The 25,771-nt window shown below is 39.6% G+C and overlaps 1 protein-coding gene and 1 long non-coding RNA gene across 3 annotated transcripts in view; both read left to right on the top strand.

The window, feature by feature from the left end:
- The window catches only part of LOC118998679 (uncharacterized), a 151,814-nt gene extending 150,788 nt beyond the window's left edge, over window positions 1–1,026 (top strand). The window contains exon 3 of the long non-coding RNA XR_005068923.1: window positions 812–1,026. This is a non-coding gene — a long non-coding RNA (uncharacterized LOC118998679). The remainder of the gene's footprint in view (window positions 1–811) is intronic.
- Window positions 1,027–3,052: 2,026 nt separating this feature from the next.
- Window positions 3,053–25,771, top strand: part of SEMA5A (semaphorin 5A) — a 290,042-nt gene continuing 267,323 nt past the window's right edge. For both annotated transcript variants that reach the window (XM_037062995.1, XM_037062997.1), the window contains exon 1: window positions 3,053–3,246. In XM_037062995.1, coding sequence (XP_036918890.1) covers window positions 3,126–3,246 — 121 coding nt within the window. In that variant the 5' untranslated portion in view covers window positions 3,053–3,125. The remainder of the gene's footprint in view (window positions 3,247–25,771) is intronic.

Raw genomic sequence — 25,771 nt, 5'->3', positions numbered from 1 at the left:
TCCTCCAGTATTAAACTCAAACGTGAGCCCCTCCACAAACACACCCTTGATCCACTCTCACAACTCCCACCGCACTCCTGCTTCTTTTTAAAATAGTTTTATAACAACCAGCACTACAGTTATTTTTGCAAGCCTATCTCATTTTAAAGCTTATTAATCTTTTAAATTATTCATAATCTTTCAAGTATCAACACTTCCAGCATAGTAATTTTATCTCACCCAGTGGGTGCTCAATGTAGGTTTCATTTGATTTATACCTGGTCTCTAGCTGGAAACTTCGCAGGCAGGTCATCTATTAATTTCAAAGGATAAATTCACCAAATATGGGCAATTTTTAAGAGTCGGGTCTCTTATCAGCTTATTCATGAATGACAATGGTAATGACCTGACTAAATGGGGTCTTTTGAATATGAATAAAGAAGGGCTGGGTCCTAGGGCTTCTACCGGTAGATCTGTGTTCACATGAGGAGATAAAAGACGATGTTCCAATGGAAAACCAGTCCATGATCACTGTCCTTAAATGGAATTCCTTAGGGGTGATTACAATGTCTCAGTAGTGCTGGCACTTGAACATTTTTCCTTTGGTAATGAATGGTTTATCTTATAAAATTATTGTGAGAAAAAGAGGTTCTTACTGAGACACACATACTCACATGTCAGCTAGAAAACCGTCCACTTGTGTCTAAGCCCTTAGAGCTCTTTTTGTTTTATTTTATATGTTTTTAAGGGTAGTGACAGGGCATTATGAAAAGACCACCACCCGAAAACCTGAACTTGTTTTCATCCCATCGTTGTCCTTTGTGTGTTTTAGGCACTTTTCCCACATGACGGGGAGGCGAGCTTCTGGTTAGAAGGCAACTGCGCAGAGTCAGACCCTCCTGCCCACCATGAAGGGAACCTGTGTCATTGCCTGGCTCTTCTCCAGCCTGGGCTGGTGGAGACTCGCCCAGCCTGAAACAGACGCCTCTCAGTGCCAGCGAGCAGAGCACCCGGTCATTTCCTATAAAGGTAAGAGGCGAGCACACTTTGATTCAAAGGCACCACTTAAGTGCACTTTCCATGCTCAGTGATGGGGAATAGCAGTGCTTATTTCTCTATTATTCTGTGACCCTTGTTTTAGACACTGTTTAAAATAGGAGCAAAGTTGCAAAAACTTTGATCCAGAAATAGATCACTATCTGGAGAAGAATCTATGACCGGGCTTCTCACTGATAAGAAAGTCCTGGTATTAACACCCCCTTTATTTAACAGGTGCTAGAAGGGTAATAGACATTTGAACCAGGGGATAAACATGTGACCCACAGAAATAACACCAAAAAGCAAGGAAAACAGCCCTGGTCAGATGGCTCAGTTGGTTTGAGTGTCATCCTATGCACCAGAAGGTTGTGGGTTCAATTCCTCATTGGCGCTGTACCTGTACAGGTGGTAACCAATTGCTGTTGCGCTCTCTCTCTCTCTCTCTCTCTCTCTCCCCCCCCTCTCTCCCTCTCTCCATCCCCCTTCCTCCCTCTCTCCTTTTCCTCGATTTCTAAAATCAATAAACATACCCTCAGGTGAGAATAAAAAAAAGAAGAAACAATTTTTTTTACTTTGGCATTTCCCAACAAACCCTTACTCTTGCCATAAAGTATGATTGCCTCTCTGTGGCATTGTGTGGCAGACAGAATTAGTTTAATGTCTCTGGTGTCTCCACAGATCTATAGGATTAATGAATTAGTATGTATATTCATTCATTTATGTTTACATTAATCCAAGTTTATTTATGTTTTTTTTACCCTTGGCATTCAGTGTTCAGGAAAAAAAAATAAATGTCTTTGTTCTTGTCACAGTGAACTCAGTTATATTATCAAGCTAACCATAATTATTCAGTCATTGTATTTTAATAATCTACCCAATAGTTTTATGCTTAAAGTTTTTTTAATTTATTGATTTGAAAGAGAGAGACAGAGACAGACATTGGTCTGTTGCTCCGTTCATCTATCCACTCACTGGTTTACTCCTGGACGCATCCTGACCAGGGGTCGAACCCGAAACCCTGGCACATTGAGATGACAGTTCAATTACCTGAGCCACCTGGCCAGAGCCAACCGTTTTATGCTTTGTTACTTTTTAAACTTCATATCATGAAAAATTTTCAATATGTACAGAAATTGAAAAAATAGTTCAAGGAACACCCAGACCCTGCATTTATTAATTGATGGCCCACCTTTTTTCTGCTAAACCCCACTCATGGTCTACCCCACACCCACCAAATTATTCTGAAGCTACTTGAAGAGATTTTATCTATGCTATTTCAATTTTTGACTATCAAAGAAAGAGAATTCACAATACCATTGTCACATCAAGCAGACAAAATTCCAAAGAAAAAATAATTCTGTCACAGCACCAGACATTTGGTGAGTATTGTGAGACCTCCGATGGTCTCACAGATGCTTACCCATTTGAGTAACAGGTGGATTGAATGTCAGTGGAGTTCACCTGCTGCGACTGGTGGTGTACCTCTTGAGTCTTTTTAATCTTTTATTGTTTTTTGTTGTTGCTTCTCTTGCAAATCAATTATTTTAAAAAAAATCTAAGTTCTTTGTACTATAGAGCAAAATTTCCCATGGCCTAGATTTTGCCAAGTGCATCTTATTGGTTTTGTTCAAACGTTCTTCTGTCTTGAATGTATCTGTAAATACGTAGTAATATCAAGAGTCTGCTTGTGTTCCTGACTTCCCTTCCTCCCATTGATCTGACAACCACCTATTTTGGCTGATTTTGCATGGAGAGTCTCAGCTAGGGGTTTGGAACTTAGGAGAACATTTTAAAAACATGCATCATCAAGTTCGTCTAGGTAGTTCCAGATCATTTCCAGGGCTGTGGGTTTTCTGAANGACACACACACTCACATGTCAGCTAGAAAACCGTCCACTTGTGTCTAAGCCCTTAGAGCTCTTTTTGTTTTATTTTATATGTTTTTAAGGGTAGTGACAGGACATTATGAAAAGACCACCACCCGAAAACCTGAACTTGTTTTCATCCCATCGTTGTCCTTTGTGTGTTTTAGGCACTTTTCCCACATGACGGGGAGGCGAGCTTCTGGTTAGAAGGCAACTGCGCAGAGTCAGACCCTCCTGCCCACCATGAAGGGAACCTGTGTCATTGCCTGGCTCTTCTCCAGCCTGGGCTGGTGGAGACTCGCCCAGCCTGAAACAGACGCCTCTCAGTGCCAGCGAGCAGAGCACCCGGTCATTTCCTATAAAGGTAAGAGGCGAGCACACTTTGATTCGAAGGCACCGCTTAAGTGCACTTTCCATGCTCAGTGATGGGGAATAGCAGTGCTTATTTCTCTATTATTCTGTGACCCTTGTTTTAGACACTGTTTAAAATAGGAGCAAAGTTGCAAAAACTTTGATCCAGAAATAGATCACTATCTGGAGAAGAATCTATGACCGGGCTTCTCACTGATAAGAAAGTCCTGGTATTAACACCCCCTTTATTTAACAGGTGCTAGAAGGGTAATAGGCATTTGAACCAGGGGATAAACATGTGACCCACAGAAATAACACCAAAAAGCAAGGAAAACAGCCCTGGTCAGATGGCTCAGTTGGTTTGAGTGTCATCCCATGCACCAGAAGGTTGTGGGTTCAATTCCTCATTGGCGCTGTACCTGTGCAGGTGGTAACCAATTGCTGTTGCCCTCTCTCTCTCTCTCTCTCTCTTTCCCCCCCTCTCCCTCTCTCCATCCCCCTTCCTCCCTCTCTCCTTTTCCTCGATTTCTAAAATCAATAAACATACCCTCAGGTGAGAATGAAAAAAAGAAGAAAACAAACATTTCTTTACTTCGGCATTTCCCAACAAACCCTTACTCTTGCCATAAAGTGTGATTTTGCCTCTCTGTGGCATTGTGTGGCAGACAGAATTAGTTTAATGTCTCTGGTGTCTCCACAGATCTATAGGGTTAATTAATTAGTATGTATATTCATTCATTTATGTTTACATTAATCCAAGTTTATTTATGTTTTTTTTTACCCTTGGCATTCAGTGTTCAGGAAAAAAATAAATGTCTTTGTTCTTGTCACAGTGAACTCAGTTATATTATCAAGCTAACCATAATTATTTAGTCATTGTATTTTAATAATCTATCCAATACTTTTATGCTTAAAGTTTTTTTAGTTTATTGATTTGAAAGAGAGAGACAGAGACAGACATTGGTGTGTTGCTCCGTCCATCCATCCACTCACTGGTTTACTCCTGGACGCACCCTGACCAGGGGTCGAACCCAAAACCCTGGTGCATTGAGATGACAGTTCAACTGCCTGAGCCACCTGGCCAGAGCCAACCTTTTTATGCTTTGTTACTTTTTAAACTTCATATCATGAAAAATTTTAAATATGTACAGAAATTGAAAAAATAGTTTAAGGAATACCCAGACCCTGCATTTATTAATTGATGGCCACCTTTTTTCTGCTAAACCCCACTCATGGTCTACCCCACACCCACCAAATTATTCTGAAGCTACTTGAAGAGATTTTATCTATACAATTTCAATTTATGACTATCAAAGAAAGAGAATTCACAATACCATTGTCACATCAAGCAGACAAAATTCCAAAGAAAAAATAATTCTGTAAAATGATTTTCTTCTCTTAGTTGTCAGGTATAAATTTCATTGGGAAATTAAAGCAAAATTACTGCCTTGAAATCACTTGAAATAATTTCCTGTTAGACGGTTATGCCAACTCAAATCCCAGTTACTTTTGTTGAATTTTGCTTTTAATTTTTAGAGATTTAAAAAATTTGCATTACATTATTATGTATTGCTTCAAAGTCAAATTCATGAGACAAGGGTATTCAAGGAAACTAGCTTTCCTCTCTCTTTTCTTTCTCTTGTTTCCTCTCTCTTGTTTACTCTCTCTGCTTCTAGCTAATGTTTTACTTATAGTTTATGGTTCATGCTTCTTTTTAAATACAAACACACACGCAATATTCTTGCCCCCCTTTCTTAGATAAAAGGCTATAGACATACAAACTTTTCTCTGTGTAACATTTTTTGATATAATGACATATCCTGGAGGCTGCTCTCTAGTAGTATAGATTTATGTCATTTCTTTTTATAGCCACATAGCGCTCTTCTGTGTGATGAACGTAGTTTAGGTTATTTTCTGTCACTTCTGATCAGGGATACTATTGCAATGAGTAGCATGTCTTGCAAACAACTTTTCATATTTTTGCAAGAGTACCATTGGGAGACATTCCTAGAATGGGATTACTAGGTCAAAAGGTAAACGTATGTGTGGTTTGCTAGATCTTGCCCAATTTCCATTCACGAAAGCTGTATCCTGTTGCATTCTCATTTCCCTGGATACAAGTATCTGTTTCCCTCCAATCTTCCAGCAGAGTATGCTATTAGGTTTTGCAATTTGGGCTGACCTCATAGTTCATGAATGGAATCTCAGCTTATGTTTAATTTGCATGTTTTTAATTAGGAGTGACTGCAACAACAAACATTTAATTGGTGCCTGTTATGGACCAGTGTCTCTGTTAAATGTTGAAGAGATAAAGGCAGAAAATACAGTCTCTCTTAGGATTTTAGAATACCTTTAGGAATGTAAACCAAAAGGATCACTGTATGACATTTTATTAAGGGTCCTAATGGGTGTCATTGCTGGAGGCTGTGGGATCCTAGGAGAGGGGCATCTGAACCAGACAGCCCAGGCCGAAGGAGTGTGGTTAAGGAAGGTTTCCAGGATGAGGCCATGCCAGAGCCGAGTCCCAAATGATGATCAGAAGGCGTTTGTGAATCTCATAAAATGGGAGGAGTTCAGGGGGAGAAGAACCAAGGCCCTGGTCCTAAAGGGAGGGAGGGGAGCATGGTATTCTGCCAGGGTCGTGTACAGTGAGTCATGAAATCCTAGTCTAAGTTCTAGAGAGGGCATAGAGGGAGGTGAGGCTAAAGTGGTCAATGGGGTTCCATAATGTAAGGTGTTGGAAGGCATCTTGAAAAGTCCCCCGTGTTATCTGGACAGGCTCAGCCTGGAGGATGGCAGCGGGGTGGCAGGGAGACCCCATTCTGAGGCTGCTGCTGTGGTCAGAGGGAGCAGTAATGAAGAACTGGGCTGAGGGAGCGGTAGCAGAAATGGGAAGAATGAGTGGACTCTATGGATTTGAAGGCTTTTTAAAAATTGATGATTTAGTAGATAGAGGGGGAGAAGGAAGCACAGAGAATGACTCCAAGGATCTTGACTATTTATTCCATATGGAATAAAGATGGGGAAGCAGGTTTGAGGGATGTGGCAATTTTAGATGGAAAAAGCTGAGTGTTTACCTGCCACCAGGTGGAATTTTCTAGTTGAGAACAAGGCATCATGAGAACGAAGAAGGAAGGACTTTTCAAGAGGAAGGCGGCCATTGGACTATTCAGTGATGCAGAGTTTAAGAAAGATGCAGGCCAGGAGGTGGAGTGACGAACTCATCGGTTTTGCCTTGTACTGCCCTGATTTCACACTGCAAGGCCTGTGTTCTTAGCAAACTGGTACGAGGGTCACCCTGGCAGAAATTTTGTGAGCACTGGTGCATTAGTTTCCTAGGGCCTCTGTACGGAAGTGCTGCAAACTGGGTGGCTCGAGACAACAGAGATAACTGTCACAGTCCTGCAGGCCAGAAGTCCAGAATCAGGTGTCAGCAGGCATTTCTTCTGAAGGCTTCAGGGGAGAGTCCTTCTTTTCCTCTCGTAGCTTCTGGTGATTCACTGACTACATCCCTTGGCATGTAGACTCATCGCTCTGATCTCTGGGTCTGTAGTCACACAGCCTCTCTGTGCATCTGTGTCTTTCTGTTCTCTGGTTGTAATGAGGGCCAGGCATGTTTATTTAGGGCCCGCCCTAACACAGCATGACTGTATCTGAACTAATTACATCTGCAGAGGCCCTGTTTTCGAATAAGACCACATTCACAGGCATCCAAGGTTAGGACTTCCACGTACCTTTAGGGAGGACACAACTCAGCCCGTAACAAATAGCATTCAGCTGAGCAGGTCTATGGCTGTGCCAGAGCAGGAAACTAGATGCTGATGAGTGGAGGGATGAGTATGGGATAAAGAAATAGATATAAAAGGAGAGAATTATTGTCTCAGCCAGCAGGGACATGAGGACAGGGGGTGGCTTTTAAGAGAGCATTACTTGATCATCCTTAAATGGTGATGAGAAGAAGGCAGGTGACACAAGAGGCTGAAGAGAGAAGGAGAGGGGGAGAAAATTCGTGAGGAAAAGTCCTGGGCTGTAGGTAGGAGTAGGAGTAGGACACAGGGCACAGTGGAGGGGGGGCGGGGGATTAGCTCTCAGGAAGCAGACTCCACCTCCAGTGAGGGGAGAGGGAGTGGCTGGGCGCCCAGGGTGCAGGAAAGTGAGGTAGTGCCTGAGAACCTCCATCTCCGCTGAGGAGTAGGCAGGCTGAGGGCCAAGAATGTGGGGGTTTGAGGAAGGAAGTGCTTCTCTGAAGGGATAAAACTTGGCCAAACACACACGCAAAGGTTCCCTGTGGATGCTCACAGCCCAGGCTGTCCTTGAAGTGGCCCTTGTTACAGCTGAGCGAGTGGGCACCACTAACCTCCATGTCCACTTCTTTCTCTAGCACAGGACTCCAAGAGAGTTTGAGAAAGCAGGATGAAACACTGATAAGGGGGAAACAATAGAAGGACTGGATAATTTTGACTTACAAAATCTTGATTTCTGTGTATGTTTGTAACTTCATGATTTAGTGGGAAAACAGTGGAGGCGCTCTGCCCAACAGGCTGTTAGTGAAGTGAACCAGATGCAATAGTAATGTCTTAATGTAATAGCAAAGCGTATTTTATTGAAGTGTTCTTTAAGACATTTTATTTATTTTAAAATTAAAAAAATTAAATTCATCGGGGTAACATTGATTAATAACATTATATAAATTTTGGGTGTACACTTGTGTAATATAACATCTGCACATTGCATTGTGAGCTCACCACCCAGAGTATCGTCACCTTTCGTCACCACGCATTTGACCTTTTTATCCTCTTCATCCTCCCTCCACCCCTCCCTTATTGAAGTCTTGATTCCATTTACCTGGCAAGATGCAATCAAGGTGCTGGCGGGACCATTTTTTCTCAGCCTCAGTACAATACCTGCCATTGCGGGCTTTTCCTGTCCGGCAGAGTTTGTTGCTCAACGCGCTCTAACAGCTTACTGTGTTTGCCGAGTTACTCCCCGACTGCGTGTTCTGGAATATTTATCCTGGATTGTGCAGGGGCTGCTGAAACACCCTGGCCCATTAGAGATGCACCATTCACATTTAATGGCCTTGTCATTTGCTTAAATGTCCGTTTCAATAAAGAGGGGGGGGGGATAGTGATCCGGCAGGACAGCGTGTTTCTCAGCATGCTTACTGAAATCTCATAACGATCTCTGAAATGAGTTTTAAATGTTTAATGTTCACTCAGGTGATAGCGCCATATTCTGCTTTGGTTTGTTTATTGATTAAAGTTTACCCAGCTATCTGGAGAGCGTGTTCCAGTTATGGGAATTGGTTTATGGGGAGAAGTTTTATTTAATACATTGAGTACAGAGGAAGACCACTGGTGGGGTGAGTCATGCCACACTCAGGCATCCTTTGCCTTGGAGTCTTACTATTGTGATTAATTTGGAGGCCTCTCTTGGAGTGTGTTCGCTTTGGAGTGTGTTCGCTGGCAGCACTTAGTATTAATGCCTGAAATCACTCCTGCCTATAGTATCAGGTAGGGCACTATTAATGCCAATCTTAGGTCCCTGAGATCTTTATCTCTGGCTCTTTAGTGTTCTTGTTGAGTGTCTTCCTGTGTCAGCATCATTGATTGGCCTGAGAATTGTTTTGGAACTTATTTTGGAAGATCTATATGGACGCTTGATAAATGATTAGAAACAATTGGCCCCAGATCTTGGGAAGGGCATCTGAAGGAATCAAAATGGGTATTCTAGCTTGGGCCGTCACTGGGGCAGGACTTGTCCCTTGAATTTAAATAGTTGCATTTATCCCCACATGGAGTCAAAGGTGATTGAAAGAATCATGACTGAAAGGTTTTAACATAGGATCCTAAACTTGGCTTCAAGTCTGGTACCACAGGATGAATAATTATTTTTCATGGATCCTGTATTTTTCTTTTGAATCATGTTATTATATTCCACTGTATATTTGTCATTATTTTGCTGAGTGTTGACATGTTTCATGGACTCTTCTTTGTGTTAACTTTCGGGGACCGCAGCCTCTGCCAGTTCCGAGAGGCTGTCTTCTACCAGTTTGTAAGGTGGCCACGTACACATTTCCTTTTGCCCCATTAACTGCCAACCTCCCCTTTGTTCTGCCTTTTACTGTTCTTCACTTCACTTCCTCATAGTTCCTGTTGCTCCTCTTTGGGCTGGAGAAACTGTAGCCTGGGCAGCTGCTATTACCCTCAAAGGCAAAGTGAACTAGCCTTCTAGAAAACAATGATGGAGGCACTAGAAGGAGCCCCAAGAAACCATTTCTGTGCCATGGCTCCATATATGTCCCATGCCCCCAAGCAAGTCCCATGGCTCCCTACCTGTCCTGTGGCCCCATGAATGTCCCACGTGACCATGCCTGTCCCATGGTACAGCATTTCCTCTCTGGGTGTCGGCTGTCTGGTGTTCAGTGGCCCAGACAGTCATGTGATGTCCTGGCCCTGGTTGGATTTCTTCCCTAGTTTCTAGGACCCTCATCATCACAGCCAGAGCTGTGGTAGATGGTTTCTGGGGTTCTCGTGAGAGTTCAAAGTCTTCAAATATGTAAACCTTGATTAAAATTGTTTCTAGGACTTCATCGTGTTAATCTATTTCAGAGCTGTCATTTGACCTTTATAACTCACACGTGTATACGCCTGTATGACAGTGGCCTATTTTCTACATGGAAGAATAGGAAATATATTTTAATTAATAATAGAGGGTATGAAATTGATTTTAATATTTTATATAAATCAGATTAAAGTATAGCAATATACCACTAATTATTGAAAACAGTCTTGAATTCAGTGCTTCTTTCTGTAAATTTGTATAAACCAAGTTGATTCTTTTTGGTTTTATAACAGGGGATGAATTTTTCTTCTGTGAGTTGGGGAAGAAAAGCATATTTTGGATCCTTAAAAAGTCTGTTGTTCCATGAATATATTGACTTTTGTTATGCACATGACTGCATGTTTCATATAGTATAATGTCAAAATCACATGGGCAGATTGTTCAAACCAGTTTGCAAGTGAAGCAGCTAAGGTTCTTGCACACTGCCTGTTTTTTTTGACATAAACACTGCATTTGGGAGTATGTTTTTGATTTTAAAGTCTGTTGTAGTTTGCTATCTGAAAAAAGTAGAATATTAAAAAAGATACTGTGTTTCAATTTTTAATGTAGCTATATCATGATTATTCATAAATGCATAGTGGTGTTAGTGATTTTATACTGCATTCTCTTTTAACACCTCTGTGCATTATTCAGTGCGTGGCTGGTTCCTGGGCCTGCGTTGTGCTTTGATGTTGTTGTTGGTCTTTGCCTGACATAACCTAAGACCAACCTTGTTTTATGTTTTTTGTAAATAGTGATTTACTGAGTTTTGAGTATTATCAGTAACTTTTGCATTACTTTGAGTTCAAGGGCCACTAGTAAAATAATTTGTGAATGAACATCTGTATTTTATCTTAAGATAAAACTTTCATTTTTTGATTGCTCTGTCAATCAAAAGACTGACTACAAGTAAAATACTTTATAAAGGAAGTAGTTCAATGTGATTGCATTAAAATTGGGAATAAAATTTTGTAAAGGTAATGTCAGGATTCTGATTTACAACATTCATTTCATTTGGCCTCAAATGGTGTGCTGTTTTGTTTTATTTATCTTTAAGCACGTTATAGTCTTTCTAAGCATTAAACGGGTAATTTATCTTTCTCACACTGAAGGTAGATAAAAATCTTGTCCTTATTTTATGTATAAAGAAAGAGTCGGAGATCAAATGTAAGGTGGATCAAGTTTTAATTAGGCAGCGTTTTTGTTGGATTCATGGCCTCCGTCTTTGAGGACGAAGGCAAGGTGAGCAGCCATGGTTACATTAGAGAGACAAAGCATCAGGCCGGCTCCAGCGCACACCAGTGCTGAGGTTTTTCTGTTATACCAGTGTCACAAAGAAAAGACTCCAGCGAGGTTTTTGAATCTAATTTAGCTTGTTTACTAATGGAATCAACACCTTAACTTTTGATTTTCCAGGAGGTGTTTTGTTATTGAGTGAAGAAAGGGCCAGAGGTTGACTGTAGCTTTCGGAGGAGTTACATTTGATTTCTCTTTGCTTTCCCATTTCCTGCATGTAACTCGGGGCTGGTCACATGTTTTGCATGAGGCAGGAGGCATTCTCCTTCATCATTAAGAGCTCAGTGACATGTGTTAAATGCCAAAATGAATAGATCCCCCCAATCAGCAGGATAACAAGTTGCAGGAAAGCAATTTGACCATTCCTACCTTGAAAGCACCCTGAGCACGTAGGCTGCACACCCTGTTAACTGGAATCAATGAGGCCAGACTCTGATACCAGGCATGGCTAACAGAGTGCTCCTTGTAGCTCTCAGAAGGTAACTAAAAATTGTCGTTCTCATTTGTAGCTTTGACTTTTTGCCATCGTATTCCCTGGCTTCAGCACACAGCATGCTTTAGCTTCTGCTTGTTTGATGATAAAAGCAGAGGTCCAGTTCATTGACTATTCAGTCGATGTTTACTGAGTGTATGTTATGTGCCGGAGATGGTTTCAGTCACTGGGGTGGCCCCAGTAAGCACAAAAGGTTCTCCACCCACGCTTTGTTTGCGTTCTATCAGGGGAGACAGACCATATTAGATACTATGATATAGAGTGGGCTATGTAGTGATAAGGGCTGAGAACAACTACAAAGCAGGGAGTGTGTTGAGTGGGGGAGGGCCTTCCAGTTTTTGTCAGGGGAACCAGGTATGCCAGACATTTCCCTGTTACCTCTCAGCCCCACACTTAACCCTTTTTATTCTCTGTGCAACTGGGCAGGGAATCAGAAGAATTTCTCAGGCTCCCGTGCCAGCTGGGTACCTATTAGGATGTGTGGATGTTAGGAACCAGCAGTTACTGAGGAGCCTGGAGGAAGAGAGGTCACATTTATGCCTCCAACCGCATGGTTGAGGGCTGTAGGGCAGAGGCGGGGCTTTTTGGAAGTTCCTGCTGGACTCACAGCTGGAGGAGAGCACAGCACAGGGAAGGGTTGTGGGCTCCAGCCCAGCTTGTTAGCAGCTGCTTACTCTGTATGTCATGCTCTCTTCCTTTGGGTCTCCCTGGCCCCATCCTTCATTTGTTTGCTTTGTGAGTTCTTAGAATACCTTTACAACCAGTTCCCTCTGTTGAATTTTCTTTATTTGAGCTACCTAAGTTGGCTTCTGCTCTTCTGGCTGGATTGAGATTTTACAAAGGACCCATTGAGTGGGGGCTTAAAAGATGTGAGGAGGCAAGCCATGTGGATAACTGAGGAGAGAGTGTTCCAGGTAGAGGGAAGAGCAAGTGCAAAGGCCCTGAGGTAGGGCCATGCTTCCCAGGTTTGAGTGGCAGCAAACAGGTCACGATGACCAGAATTGAGTGAACCTCAGAAGACAGTAATAGAGACAGGGTAAAAAAGGCTAATGGGGGCCAGGTCCTATAGGGCCTTTTAGAATTTTGGTTTTTATCTTGGTCGAGATGGGCAACTGGAAGATTTTGAGCAGAGGAACAATGCAACATGACTGAAAAGGGTCACCCTGGCTGCTGTGCTTAGGATAGACTGAACAACAGGTAGGTGGGTAGGATGCAGGGCGGGAAGACCAGTTTGGGGGCAGTGAATAATCTAAGCTGGAGATGGTGGTGGCTTGGAGGAGGGTGTTATCAGTGCACACAGGGAACAGAATTCATTTTATGCATATACCTCATTTTGGAAATCAAGTTCAAAGTTTTTCTTTTTAGATTGCATATGTACTTTTAAGAGAAAGAAACAGGCAAGGCTGACTCTAAGGCTTTTGATTTGAGCAACTGGAAGAGTGGAGGTGGTGTTTACTGAGACGAGGAAGACCATAAGAGAGTTAGTTACATTTGGAGGGGTATCAGGGGCTCCATTTTGGATGTGTCAACTGTGAAATGGTTCTTTGACTTCCAAGTGGAAATGATGAGTAGTCAACTGCGTGTGCACATGTGGAGTTCTTGGCTGAATGTGGGCATTTGGGAATTATTAATATATAGATACTATTTAAAGCCATAGACCGGATGAAGTTTCTAGGGGAAAGCATGTAGAGGGAAAAGAGAAGAGGTGTACTGAGTGAGCCCTGAAGCCATTCAGGGCATAGAGGTTGGAGAGATGAGAGAGCAAATACAATGGAGAAAGGGGAGTCAGAGATATCCTGGAAGCCCCGTGAAGAAGATGTTTCCTTTGCAGTGGCCTAGCAGGCTAAAATCCGGAGACTTGGCTCTAAAGACGAGAAAGCAGGAGGCTGATATTACTTTGCTAATGGGAGAGGAGTTTCTAAGCTAAGATGGACTCCACTGGGCAGAATAATATCTGTCAGATACTTTAGATTATCATGGACATGTGCAGCATATTTTGAATATGAATATCCCTTGACTGATGGCCAAAAAGAGAATTGCCCTAGTGATCTTTAAGAAATAATATTGTAAGAGGTTTCTACCTCTAGAAAGAGAAAGCTCAGAAGTTGGCTTGGCACCAGTAACTGAAGCAGTACTAGCCAGCTGTTGAGGAGGAGAGGGAAAGTATAGTCAGGAAACTAGGTGTTGGGTTTGGTCCTGCAACTTAGTAATTGAACTTGGGTAAGTTGCTTAAAAAATGAGAATGATAATACTAACTTTGTAGGATTATCGAGTAGGGTAAATAAGAGCGTGTGTTTTTTTGTATGTGTGAAAGTGCAAAGAAGTATAATTCAAGATGTGATTATAGCCAACATTAAAAATAGCTGACTTTGAGCTTAAATGAAATTGTATAACACTATTTGCAATTTTTGAACATTCTGAGGCACAGTAATTTGAAAAACTAGCAGTCATAAAGTGAATGAGAAATTTGAATATTCATTCTTCATGATTTTTGTCTGGGATTTAATGTTAATCACTGTATAATGCAAATATTTGTTGGCAACTTCTCATTTGTGGGGTTAAAGGGAAAAATCTCAAATCATTGCATGGATAGTTCAAGCCAGATTTAAACATTTTCTAAATTCAAAAAATGGGCTAGGATAAATTAAAGCATGACTCATTCAAATTTAGAACTCATTTAAATGCTTTTATTTTTTAAATTCAAAAGGTCAGCCCTACTAAAAAAAATCGTATCTACAAAAATAAAGGCCCAGAATGGAAATCATAAATCCTCCATTTCACAGTGGGAACACCAAATCTTAGATGAAAAATCCATGGATTAAGGTATAAATTTGAAACCCAAATTAGTTCATTTTGGGACTAAAAATGAAAAACAATGTATTCATATGTAGAATATATGAATGTGTGAATTTTTTTCCCATAAGAGTTTTAAACCGTAACATCTAGTCCTAACTTTGGATATTGTATACAGATTTCCAGAGAGCTTCTATTAAATTTGTCTCTTGTTTAACCAAGATGTGGTAAACCAATGATTGTTTTTTTTTTTAAATGGAAAAATGATATAGGGAACTTTACCATCTAGCCATGATGGGGAAAAAAGGGGCTTGACTCACTTCGCTGTCTTCCTTTAAATAAGACAATCAGAAAAAATATTGGAAAGTTTTCAGCTGATGTAGAGCAGACAGAGAGCAGAGCAGGACTGTGATTATTTAAAGAAAGGAAATCAATGAGTCCTATGATTGCCTCCGTTCACTGGAAGTAGTTTCCAAGACATAGCACAGTAATAGGAAATACAAACATAAGCCAGCATAAATCAAGTCTCAGTACATTTAGAAGGATTGAAATCATGCCTATCTGATCCGTAAGTACATCAGAACCCAACTAAAGATCAATAACAGAATGACATACAGAAAATTATTTTGGTCTTCAAGTAATATACTTCTAAATGACTCATAGGTCAAAGAACAAATCAAAAGGGAAATTCTGATGGGGATAAAGACAGAAAATGGTACTTGAACAACAATTAAAATAAAATAAAAATTTAAAAAGGGAAATTCTAAAATATTTCCCTCTGAAAGACAAAAGCACAGCCTAATCCAAATTTCAGTATTATCCAAAGCAGAGCTTTAAAAAAATTATAGTGTTATTTGCTTATATTAGTGGTGGAGAAAATCCATTACAATGATTTTGGAATGTTTTTTAAGAAAATAAAAAAGAAAAAGAAAATTAAATTTATGGTAAACAGAAGAAAGAAAAACAATGAGGAGAGTAAGTCAGTGAAATGGAAAAAACCTAATGAAGATCACCGAAACTAAACAAGGTCAATACTATCAATAAGCGTGTATCCATGTTGATTCAGAACAAAAGAGAAGATGCATTTATCAATATTAGGAATGAATGAGACATCACTATAGAACCTACGGAAGTAGAAAGGATAATAATAGAAAACAATGAACAACTTATGTCAATAAATGTGACAACTTAGGTAAAATGGACAAATTTTTGAAGACACAGGTATATCCAAATTCATTTAAGAAGAGAAAAATAACTGAACTAATTCTGTATTTATTAAAGAAATTAAATTTGTAGTTTAAAATCTTTTCAACAAAGAAAATTTCTAGTCCAAATGTTTAAGGGAAAAATACTACTTGTATTCTTCCAGTGTAGAAGAGCATGGGGCGCCTCTCAGCTTCTTGAAGAAGACATCACTACTCTTTCACTGAAGCCAGACAAGACATTCCAAAATATAAAACTATGGACCAGTAACTCTCACAAATGTAGACACAAAACGTCTTGATATAATTTTATCAGTTGAATCCAGCAATTTATAAAAACAAGAATATGTTATATCCAGTCGATCTTTACCCCAAATTCCAGCATTGCATGGGATTTCAAAGGTTTAACATTTGAAAATCAATCAGTGTATATCAACGTACTAACTATACTTTAAAAAATACTTATCTCAATACATATAGTAAAAATATCTTTTTTACTTATGAGAGAGCCATTGAATGAATTTTAGCACACATTCAGGATGAAAACTAGGAGTAGAGGTATGCTACGTGACAAGGCTTCTTTAAAAACTCAGTCTAACATGATGCTTCGTGGTGGATGTTTGAAGGCTGTGTGCTTTCCACACATGGGTGTCTACTCTTACCACTCTGAGTGCTTTTAGTTACCGTACTAGCCACTCTGAGCAGTAATGATAGATAGGTAGATAAATAATAAATTTTAATAAAAGTAATATGATGAACAAGTAGATGGCATGCAGCTTGGAAAGGAAGAATTACAGCTCTTCTTGGTAAACAAGATTATCGGTATGGAATATCCTAATTAAAATTTAAAAAAGAAGTATTAGAACTAACAAGTGAATTTATGATTTCAAGATATATAGTGAATGTAAAATACTCAGTTACATTGTGATATACTATCAACTAATACTTAGAAATTGAAATTAAATTATATCCTTTATAGTAGTATCATAAATATGAAATAGGGATGTGTTTAACAAGATATGTGTAGGAGTTGAGCATTGAATACAACAAAACATTACAGAGAATACTAATCTGTACCATATGTGTCACAGCTGTACCACATGAATTGCAATCAATAGGTTTATATCAATCCAATAAAACGTTTACTGTTTTTATTATATAAAATGAAAAGCTGTTTTTAAAACATATGGAAATGCAGAGTATTTGAAAAAGCTGAAAATATTTTGAGAAAGAAGATCAGTGTTAGAATATTTCAAGTGCATGAATTCAAGATAATGAAGTATTTCCACAGGGGTAAACATATGATTCGATGTAACAGAAAACAAAGATTAGAACTAGACCCGCACATATTGTCAGTTAATCCTAAATAAAGTGGCCATGGTAATTCAGTGAGGAAATGATGACCCTTTCAACAGGTAGTTCTGGAGGAATTGGGCATCTCTATGCCGAAAGTGGCTGAAATGGATCATAGACCTAAAGGTCTACATTAATCCTCTGAAGGAAAAACCTGTGAAAAAAATTTCTGTGCCCTTAGATTAGGCAAAGAAACAAAAAGCATATAAAAATTCTGATGAATTGGACCACAGCAAAATTAAAAACATTTGCTATTCAAAGACACCATTGAGTAAATGGAAATGCAAGCCAGATGCTATGTGAAAACATTTATAAAACCTATGTCTGCTAAAGGTCTTGTGTCCACATATAGAAATAAACCCTTACAACTTAATAAGAAAATAAATAATCCAAATTTTAAAAAATGGACTAGAGATTTATATAGGTTACAAAATACTAATGATGACCATGGTGAGCTCTCTATGTGCAGCAGTGTGACTAAAATTAAAAAGTCTGATAATACTAAACACTGGCAAGAATGTGGAGAACTGGACCTCTTACGCTTTGCTGTTGGCAATTTAAGGTGGTGCAGCCACTTCTGAATCAGAAGTTACACCTACACTGGCCCTAAATCCCAGCAAACTCCCCTCCTAGGAATTTGCTCAAGGGCAATGAAATGTTAAATAATATCTGCAGAAGAATTACTACCCAATGATTCACAACAGCTTCATTTATTCTACCCGAAATGGGGAATGGAAAGCCCACCAATTAATTGTGTAACATGGAATGTATGGACAGTAAAAGGAAACTACGTACAGGCAAGAAAGGGGATGAATCCTCGGAGAATTATGCTAAGTGAGAGATGCCAGATACAAGACTACAAATTATTTATTATTACTTTATGTGAAATTCTGTACAAGATGAAACAAAAGTAACAGAATACCTACCACTGTTTGCCTGGGTCCAGGGCGAGGGAACAATGTCACTGGAAGGGTTTGGGAGAAAACATAAGTTAATGAAAATATTTTATATCGTGATTGAGGAGGTTTATACGTTTGTTAAAAGTTGCTGAATTTCAGTTGGCAAATGTAATTATATCTACATTATACCTCAGTGAAGCTAATTTTAAAAATTATGTAGCTTCTAACTGTATCGGAGAAGCAGGGGCTTGTCCAGAACGTAGGGTCCAGTAATCAGACTGCTTAGGAAGTAGCCGAAGTTTGCCACATTTCCTAAGCACTAAGGCCAAACATGCGAGAACTTTACCATGAGAAAGGCAATTACGAATAATGTGTTATGCAACATTTAGTACAACGAGTAACTGGGTGTATCCGAAAGCTACCTAAAGTCCAAAATATTCTGGTCTGTAATGAAAACCCACCATGGAAACTGTTTAATCACTGAAGTTTTCCCCCCAAGCTATTTTAGAGGATAAAACCCCCAGTAATGCAGTTTGACTTGATGTTAGAGAGATGCTTTATATAGACAGCTTCCTCTTTAAATACTGCCCTTGCCCAATGAGTAATCTCTGGAGGAAAATATTTCTGAGTAACATGTGCTTTGAGACAATGTCATCACATTGAGAAGTGCTGATTTGTGTTATTTGGAAGGAGACTTGACTTGGGATGGTGAACTCACAGTATGATATAAAGATGGTGTATTATAGAATCGTACACCTGAAGCCTACATAATTTTACTAACCAATGTCACAACAATAGATTCAAAATAAATAAATGTAAAAGAGAGATAATAGTACGTCTTGGAATTAGCAGCTATCAGAACCAGAGAGAGAAAATGGGAGGGGGTTCATTTAGCCAGCCACAGTACCTTGGGTTGTAATGCGTACAACCCTCCCTCTTCCCTTTCAGGGCTGGTTTTCTACCGGCGGTCTTTTACTTCTCATGCCTGCAACTAGAAAAGGGGCAATGAGGGGACCCATTAGTGTAAAGCAGCACTGTCCAGTAGAACTTCCTTTTTTATAAGCTTTTTAAAAAGATTTTTTAAAAGATTTCATTTATTTATCTTTAGAGGGAAAGGGAAGGAGAGAGGGAGAGAAATGTCAATGTATGGATGCCTCTCGTGAGTCCCCTGCTGGGAACTGGCCTATAGCCCAGGCATTTGCCCTGACTGGGAATTGAACCACAAACCTTTGGTTCACAGGCCCGTGCTCAGTCCACTGAGTCACACCAGCCAGGGCCAGTAGAACTTTCTGTGATGATGGAAACGCTCAAATCGCATACTGGCAAATAGGGTCGCCATTAGCCACCTGCAGCTGTCGAACACTGAAGTGTTGCTAGTGCAACTGAAATAATGACTTTTCTATTTTATTTGATTTCACGTAATCAAAAGGAAAATACAAATAGTCATTTCTTGGTGATGACTGTCCTATTGCACAGCCCAGGTATGGACCCTCGGCTTCTAGCACTGTATGAAAATACTGGCCTAAGCTGCTGTTGCTCTGTGTCCGCGCCAAGGCTCTTGTGTCTTGACATCCTATTGGAGCCAGGCCTCCTGGAAATCACCCTGGTTTGTGGCCTAAGGAAACTGGACCAAGTATAGGACAAGTTTTCCTAGAAGTCATTGTGATTCTTCTGCTATTACTTCTCTGATGTAAAGCAAATCTCTTATTGTCTTTCTGGTTGGCCTCAATTTCTGTAAGCAGAAAATGGGTGTATTGGGTTATTATATGAAAGGTTTTTTACCACAGTGATGATTCTGTTGCTATTTAAACTAGGATAAGAAGGTAGCCCAAGGGACATTTGGGATATTCTTTATCTCTTCAAGAAAATTCTCTCCTCCTTAACTCTCAGACAATGACACAGTCAGACTCTGTGTTGTAAGAGCAAAATAAAAATTGAGATTCTGTTGATGTTGACAACATTTGTATCACAAATGTTTATTTTAGTAGGAAAAATCAAGAGTTTATATTTCAGTAGTTAATTAACATATAAAGAGTTTAGATAACATTCCACTTTAGACTTAGCATTTTTTCTTGCTGCCTAGAAGGAACTAATTCGGAGATGAGATAGTAATATATATTTTAAATCACCAATGCATTGAAATTTATAAACCCTTACTCTGAGAGCTGACTGGCTATTAGGCTTACAACATCAATTAGAAATATCCAGGCTGCAATTAACAGATAGCTGACCTAATAGTGGTTTAAATTTCAAGGAAATTTATTGTTTCCTAACTAGAAGGAAGGAATTAGTCTCTCCACGGGTGGTTTAGAAGTGTCAGCAAGGCCCAGTCATTTGCTCACTCATCCTCAGGGAACTGGCTGTTGTTTTTTGTCTGTATTTTATGTTTGAGTGGCTGCTGGCAGTATTGGAAGGCAGGCAGCGCTGACCAACTTCTTTACTCATCTGTTTCATATCAGAATTCAACAACAAAGGCAAGTCTTTTGTATGCAGAACTGTTTACATGCAAGTGGCCAGAGCGGTGTCACATGGCTAACTCGAGGCATCCGGAAGTATCTGGCAAAGGGGAATGGAGAAAATCATAATTTAACCCCTGAGCCCTGTAGGCCAGGGACTAGGGTGAGGTGAAGAACCTATTTTGGGTGCATTATTTAAGAGGCACCAAAAATTTCTAGTGATAAAAATAAAGAATATATTAAAGTAGCAATTTTAGAAAAATCTATAGTCGTGAAAAAATTATAATGAAAAATCTGTCTGAACTTTATTTCTTTTAACATTTTTATTGGAGTTTTTCCCATTACCATTTGTCCCATTTGTACTCCCCCCTTCCTGGAAATCACTGCATTGTCATCTATGACACACTATTGTTTCAGTCCTTTTTCCTTTTTGCTCAATTCCTCCTATCTGTCTGGGCTTTAAATCAAGGATGGACCAGTACCATCATCACGCCCTGCCAAGCCCTATTGCAGTTCTAATGTCTATTTCAAATGTGGGTAGCTTGTTCATCATGGATTTGGAGGGCATTCATTTAAACCTTTGAATATATTGCATTTAAGTATTATTTTGACAGGTGAGGTTTGGGGCACCTTCTTAAATTTGACATTCTCATGAGGTAAGGACCTCATTTGCCTCACTCTTGTCCCAGCCCTGCTGTTTAACAAAATTAGGTTCTGTTAGCCAGGAAGAACTGTGGGTAGCTACCCCTGTCTCCCCAGCTGTGTTATTGATTCTGGTGTACCTGCACCATGAATATTCATAATGCGTGTCCTTCTGTCTGCTCTATGGACTATGTCTGTCTCTCCTTTTATATTCTGAAACTTTGGCTGATAAACAACGTCTACTCTATCTTGTATTTCTTTGTGAACAATAAATATTCAAAATACTCTTTTTGATAGAAACCCTGGTTAGATCCTCTATTGCCAAGAAACAGAAAATTTCCTCCAGGTAGATTCTTCCCAACTGGATCTGAGATACAGTGAACATCAAGAATTTCTCATTTTTAATTTTAAGTCATGAAAAATGTATATAAAAGATGATTTTTGAAGAAGTTGAGAGAGTAGAAAAATCTGTTGGTGCATTTCCATGCCTTTTGAGATGGACAATGGGAATTGAGGGTCTTTGGCAATGACGGAATCTTCCTATAATTTTAATCTCACTCTATCTTTGGTCTTATTAACTACTAATTGATGTTGGTAAGCTGTTTATGTGAAACCTCTTAAGCTTTTCCTCCCTTCAAGGGGTATGATCAGAGCAAGCCATCTCTCCAAGAGAAAGCTTTAAAATTCTATCAAGATATTTTTGTGAGTATAAGTAACTCTCTTCCAATGAAAGTTTCTTTCTTTTTTCTTTATTTTTAGAGAGAGGGGAAGGGAAGGAGAGGGAGAGAAACATCAGTATGTGGTTGCCTCTCGAGTGCCCCCTACTGGAGACCTGGCCCACAACCCAGGCATGTGCCCTGACTGGGAATTGAACTGGCAAACGCTCTGGTTCACAGGCTGGTGCTCAATCCACTGAACCGCACCAGCCAGAGCCAATGAAACTTTCACATGGAAAAGTTTTATCTATACCTGTAAAACCTGACTAATATAGATATATAGTAGGAATTTCATGCAAGGGTATAAAAACATATTTGTATTAAGGGCCAAATGTATTATTCACACCATTTATAAGATGTAAATTCCTCAATCTCAAAAGTGTCTGCCCAAAATTGTTCAGTGTCTTCTCTGTTTTAATTCAGGTTTTGAAAGCTTTTGAGGGCAATGTTTGGAATTTGGGGGGAAAAGGAAAAAACATATGGAAATAATAAATTTACACTGTTGGTTGTTAAAGATGGCTGCTATGAGAAAATGTACGCAGAGGCGAAAGTAAAAGTGGGAATATTACAATGAGCTTTGCATGTGTTTACCATTACTGTTCTCACTTAGGACTTCCCCTTCCTCCTGAGACAAATCTCAGGATGGATTTTTAAATTTTATTATTTATTTATTTATTTTAGCAAACCAATGAAATACTGAGTTTCTCGTAGCTATATCCTGCCTCATATCCTGCCTACTTTCATATACCCCATTTTTTTTCTGGCCACCTGATGTGCCTTTTCATCTTATTTTCCTTTTTGATTCAGTTGCCCCATCGCATAAATTAACAATTGTGTTTTTGCAACTGAGCTTCTAACTCTTTGCAGATCTGTATCTCTTGGCCAGAACCATGAAGCTGTTGCTGGGCAGGGGGGTGGAGGGTATAGCTGAATAATATTTTGTCTGTGGTTCATTTTGTAATTCTCAAACGCCCTGGGATTCCTCTGCCTCCCTACCTATGTGAAACTTCAGTTGATATCACCAAGAATTTCACACTCCATGTGAGAGAAAGATATCTCCCAAAGGATGTGTAATTCTATTACACAGCAACAACTCTTTATAAGACTTCAAGCCAAGCAAAAACATTTGCTAGGGCTGGAGCTACTTTTCGGCCAGTCCAGCCATGGGACCTTCAAGATCCTCTCTCGTTGTGGCAATTTGCTTTTGACCTATTCCTGCCCTACCATATCAGTGTGACCTCTCTCTTCCGCTGCGGTAGGTGGAGTAGCAGCCGTAGTGTTTTCCAGTGCGGATCCAGTGCACGGCCACATCTGCCTTCCTGCTCTGTTTGTTTTTATCATCTGTGCAACATTAATGGACCAGTGTGCATTTTCAGATGGAGAAAAGATTGTATCAGCTCTTTGCAATGATTTCCTGTGTGCTATAATTGTTCATCGTAGATTAGAATGCCTTATGCCGTTTATAGTCCGAGACCACACTCCTCTGGCTGTGTAACCACATAAACAAAGCGCTAGCCAAAGAGCCAAACACAACTGTAAGGTCTCATGAAAAATTCTGCTCTAATGAAGTGGACTGTGTAGAGCCCTAGCATCTTTAATTACTAGATTTTTCTAACCATATTAAAAGAAATAAAAATGCAAACCCCAAAAGGAGACATATCACAAATATGCTTACATATCTAGATGAGGACCCCTGGGGGCCAGGTGAGGTGCTGAGTGGTTTGGGGGCAGGTCATAGTTTCTCCTTTGAGCACTTTCAGATGATTTTGCACACAAAAGTTAAGGTTTGACTTGGAGACTGAAGTTTTTTGCTCTAACCTCACTCACTAACAACTAAAATCATGGCGCATTTACTATTTATGTAGTACGGGTGTGGAACAGAGATTAGAATGTGTGTGGGCTGAATCCTGAAAGCATGGGGCAAGTAGATTAACTGTGTTTACTTAGTTTTTATGTTCTTTTGGGGGGGTGGATATAATTAGCAGTTTAATTAGATTTACTTTAGCGGTTTAAATTCTATTTTGGAAAGCAGATGTAAAATAGCAAGTAGGGATTGAAAATGATATACCTCTTCCCTGCAGGTTGAAATATTAATATTTGTCACCATAAAAATGTTGGGAGAGCATTCAACTAATTTTCTCTGTTCATTGGAAGGCATGTTTCTAGTTACTGAGAAACTGATGTGAAAACATAAAGATGACAGTTCTTGTGGAAGTTTCCCAGCTAAATAGGGGACTGAGTTTGTGGGAGAAATCCCTTACCCTCCTATAATGGCATCATAAAATACAGAGTTGCCCCAGAAGCAAGAAAGGGAAAGTCCCAGGTGACAGCTATTAAAAAAAGGCGTCAAGTCTGGAATCCTCAGTGGAACTCCACATTGAGAGGCCTTAGGGGCTGGAGTTGTCAAATACGCTTTTAGAGGTGGGAGAAGGGGGTGGTGCGTACCGATGGGCGGGGGAGCAGATATCCCACTTCCAGTATAAAGCCCAGGCTCCAATGCACTGTCCTAACTGAAAAGTGGAAGTCCAGAGGAACTGCGTATCACCCCCACAGTAGAGGCATGGAAGCAGGCTGTGGGTGGAAAGAGACTCACGAGGGAGAAACTGGAGTAGCAAGCCTGCTCTCTGGGCTCCCATGGGGGACCCACACACGGACTGTCCTTGCCGGGGAGGAGCCCCAAGTCAAGATACAGACAATTGACATCTAAACACCAAATCTGAGAGGGCCCTCTAGTCTTTCAATCTCTAGTGGTGTTCCTGAGTATTTCCTGGATTGTGGGCTTTTCTGGGAATTCCTCCTAATGAAGATGAGCTCAGAGTCAGAGAATAAACATCCAGGAGACAATCAATGTAGGACTTATACCCCCTGGCTCATATAACATGTTTTAAGATATCTTTAAGACACACAAGTAGAATCAGGATGACCAGGGCAAGAGGCCATGGCATAGAAGTGATAGAGATTAGATGGAGTAAGAACAATATTATGAGTTGGAAAAAATTCTGGGCAAAGCTGTGTGAATGTAGTAGAGAGGAACAGATTAAGCCATATTTGAATTCAAAGTAAAGAATTCATTTATGTATTAATCGACAACACAAACCATCTAAGAAATATATGAGTCAGTCTTAATCACAGGAAAAATGTGGAGGACATGATGGTCTAATTATGATCACTTGTATGCCTTTCTCTCAAACAGAGCCATATATTCTTCTCATTTTCAATGACGAGAGTGCACGATCCTTCATGGATTTGGGTATTGAGAGGGCGAGATTTCTGTTTTACTTATTATTGTACCTCAAGCAGAGACTTCATAGATGTTGGTGGAGAGAATGACTTCAAATTTACTCCTCTGTTTCCCTAAAACTTACTTTTTCCAATAGGATGAAGAAAAAAATTAGTTATTCAAAAGATACATCATAGACTGATAGAGAAAATTATAAAATAAAAAGCATTCATCATTTGTGTTTTGTGTTCATCTCTGCCCTTTAGCTCTTTGAGGTTTTTATTTGTTTAATTATTTTGCATGAATCATGTGAATAATATTACCTACCTTCAAGGCTTTTTCACAGATTTGGGAATGTGTATATATAATAACCACAGGGTTGCTTGGCTTAGTTTTTAGAATATTGTATGAAATTAGTACCTACCAAGACTATTGTTTTCCTTTCAGTTTTATTATTTTTACCATCATCTGAAATAAAATTCATGAAGAGGATGTACTGAAGCTTCATTACTTTTGGTAGCTGTTGTCTTGTTATCGAAAGCAAGGTATAGGATATAATAAAAATTTACTTGTTTTGGGGAATACTACTGAGATAGGTCATCTTTCCTGAGTCTCTATATCTTAATCTAAACTTTCTTTATAGATGCCTTGTTTTACTCAGTGTATGTGTTTTTGAAAACACCTTTATTGATATTTAGAGTATTAAAATCTTGTCTTTTGAAATATATGCAATCTGACAAATTTCTAAAGATCTTCCATGCTGTACTCTATCTGGGTCACCAATAGAATCAAAATTCCATTCCTGTGGATGATACCCTGTATGTTATCTCCAAGTGTGTGTGCCTGTATTTGATGCTGATTTCTG

This window comes from Sturnira hondurensis, unplaced genomic scaffold (genome assembly GCF_014824575.4).
Source record: "Sturnira hondurensis isolate 20B ecotype Veracruz unplaced genomic scaffold, ASM1482457v3 Scaffold0014384, whole genome shotgun sequence".
NCBI lineage: Eukaryota > Metazoa > Chordata > Mammalia > Chiroptera > Phyllostomidae > Sturnira > Sturnira hondurensis.
This window is presented reverse-complemented; position numbering and strand designations above follow the sequence as displayed.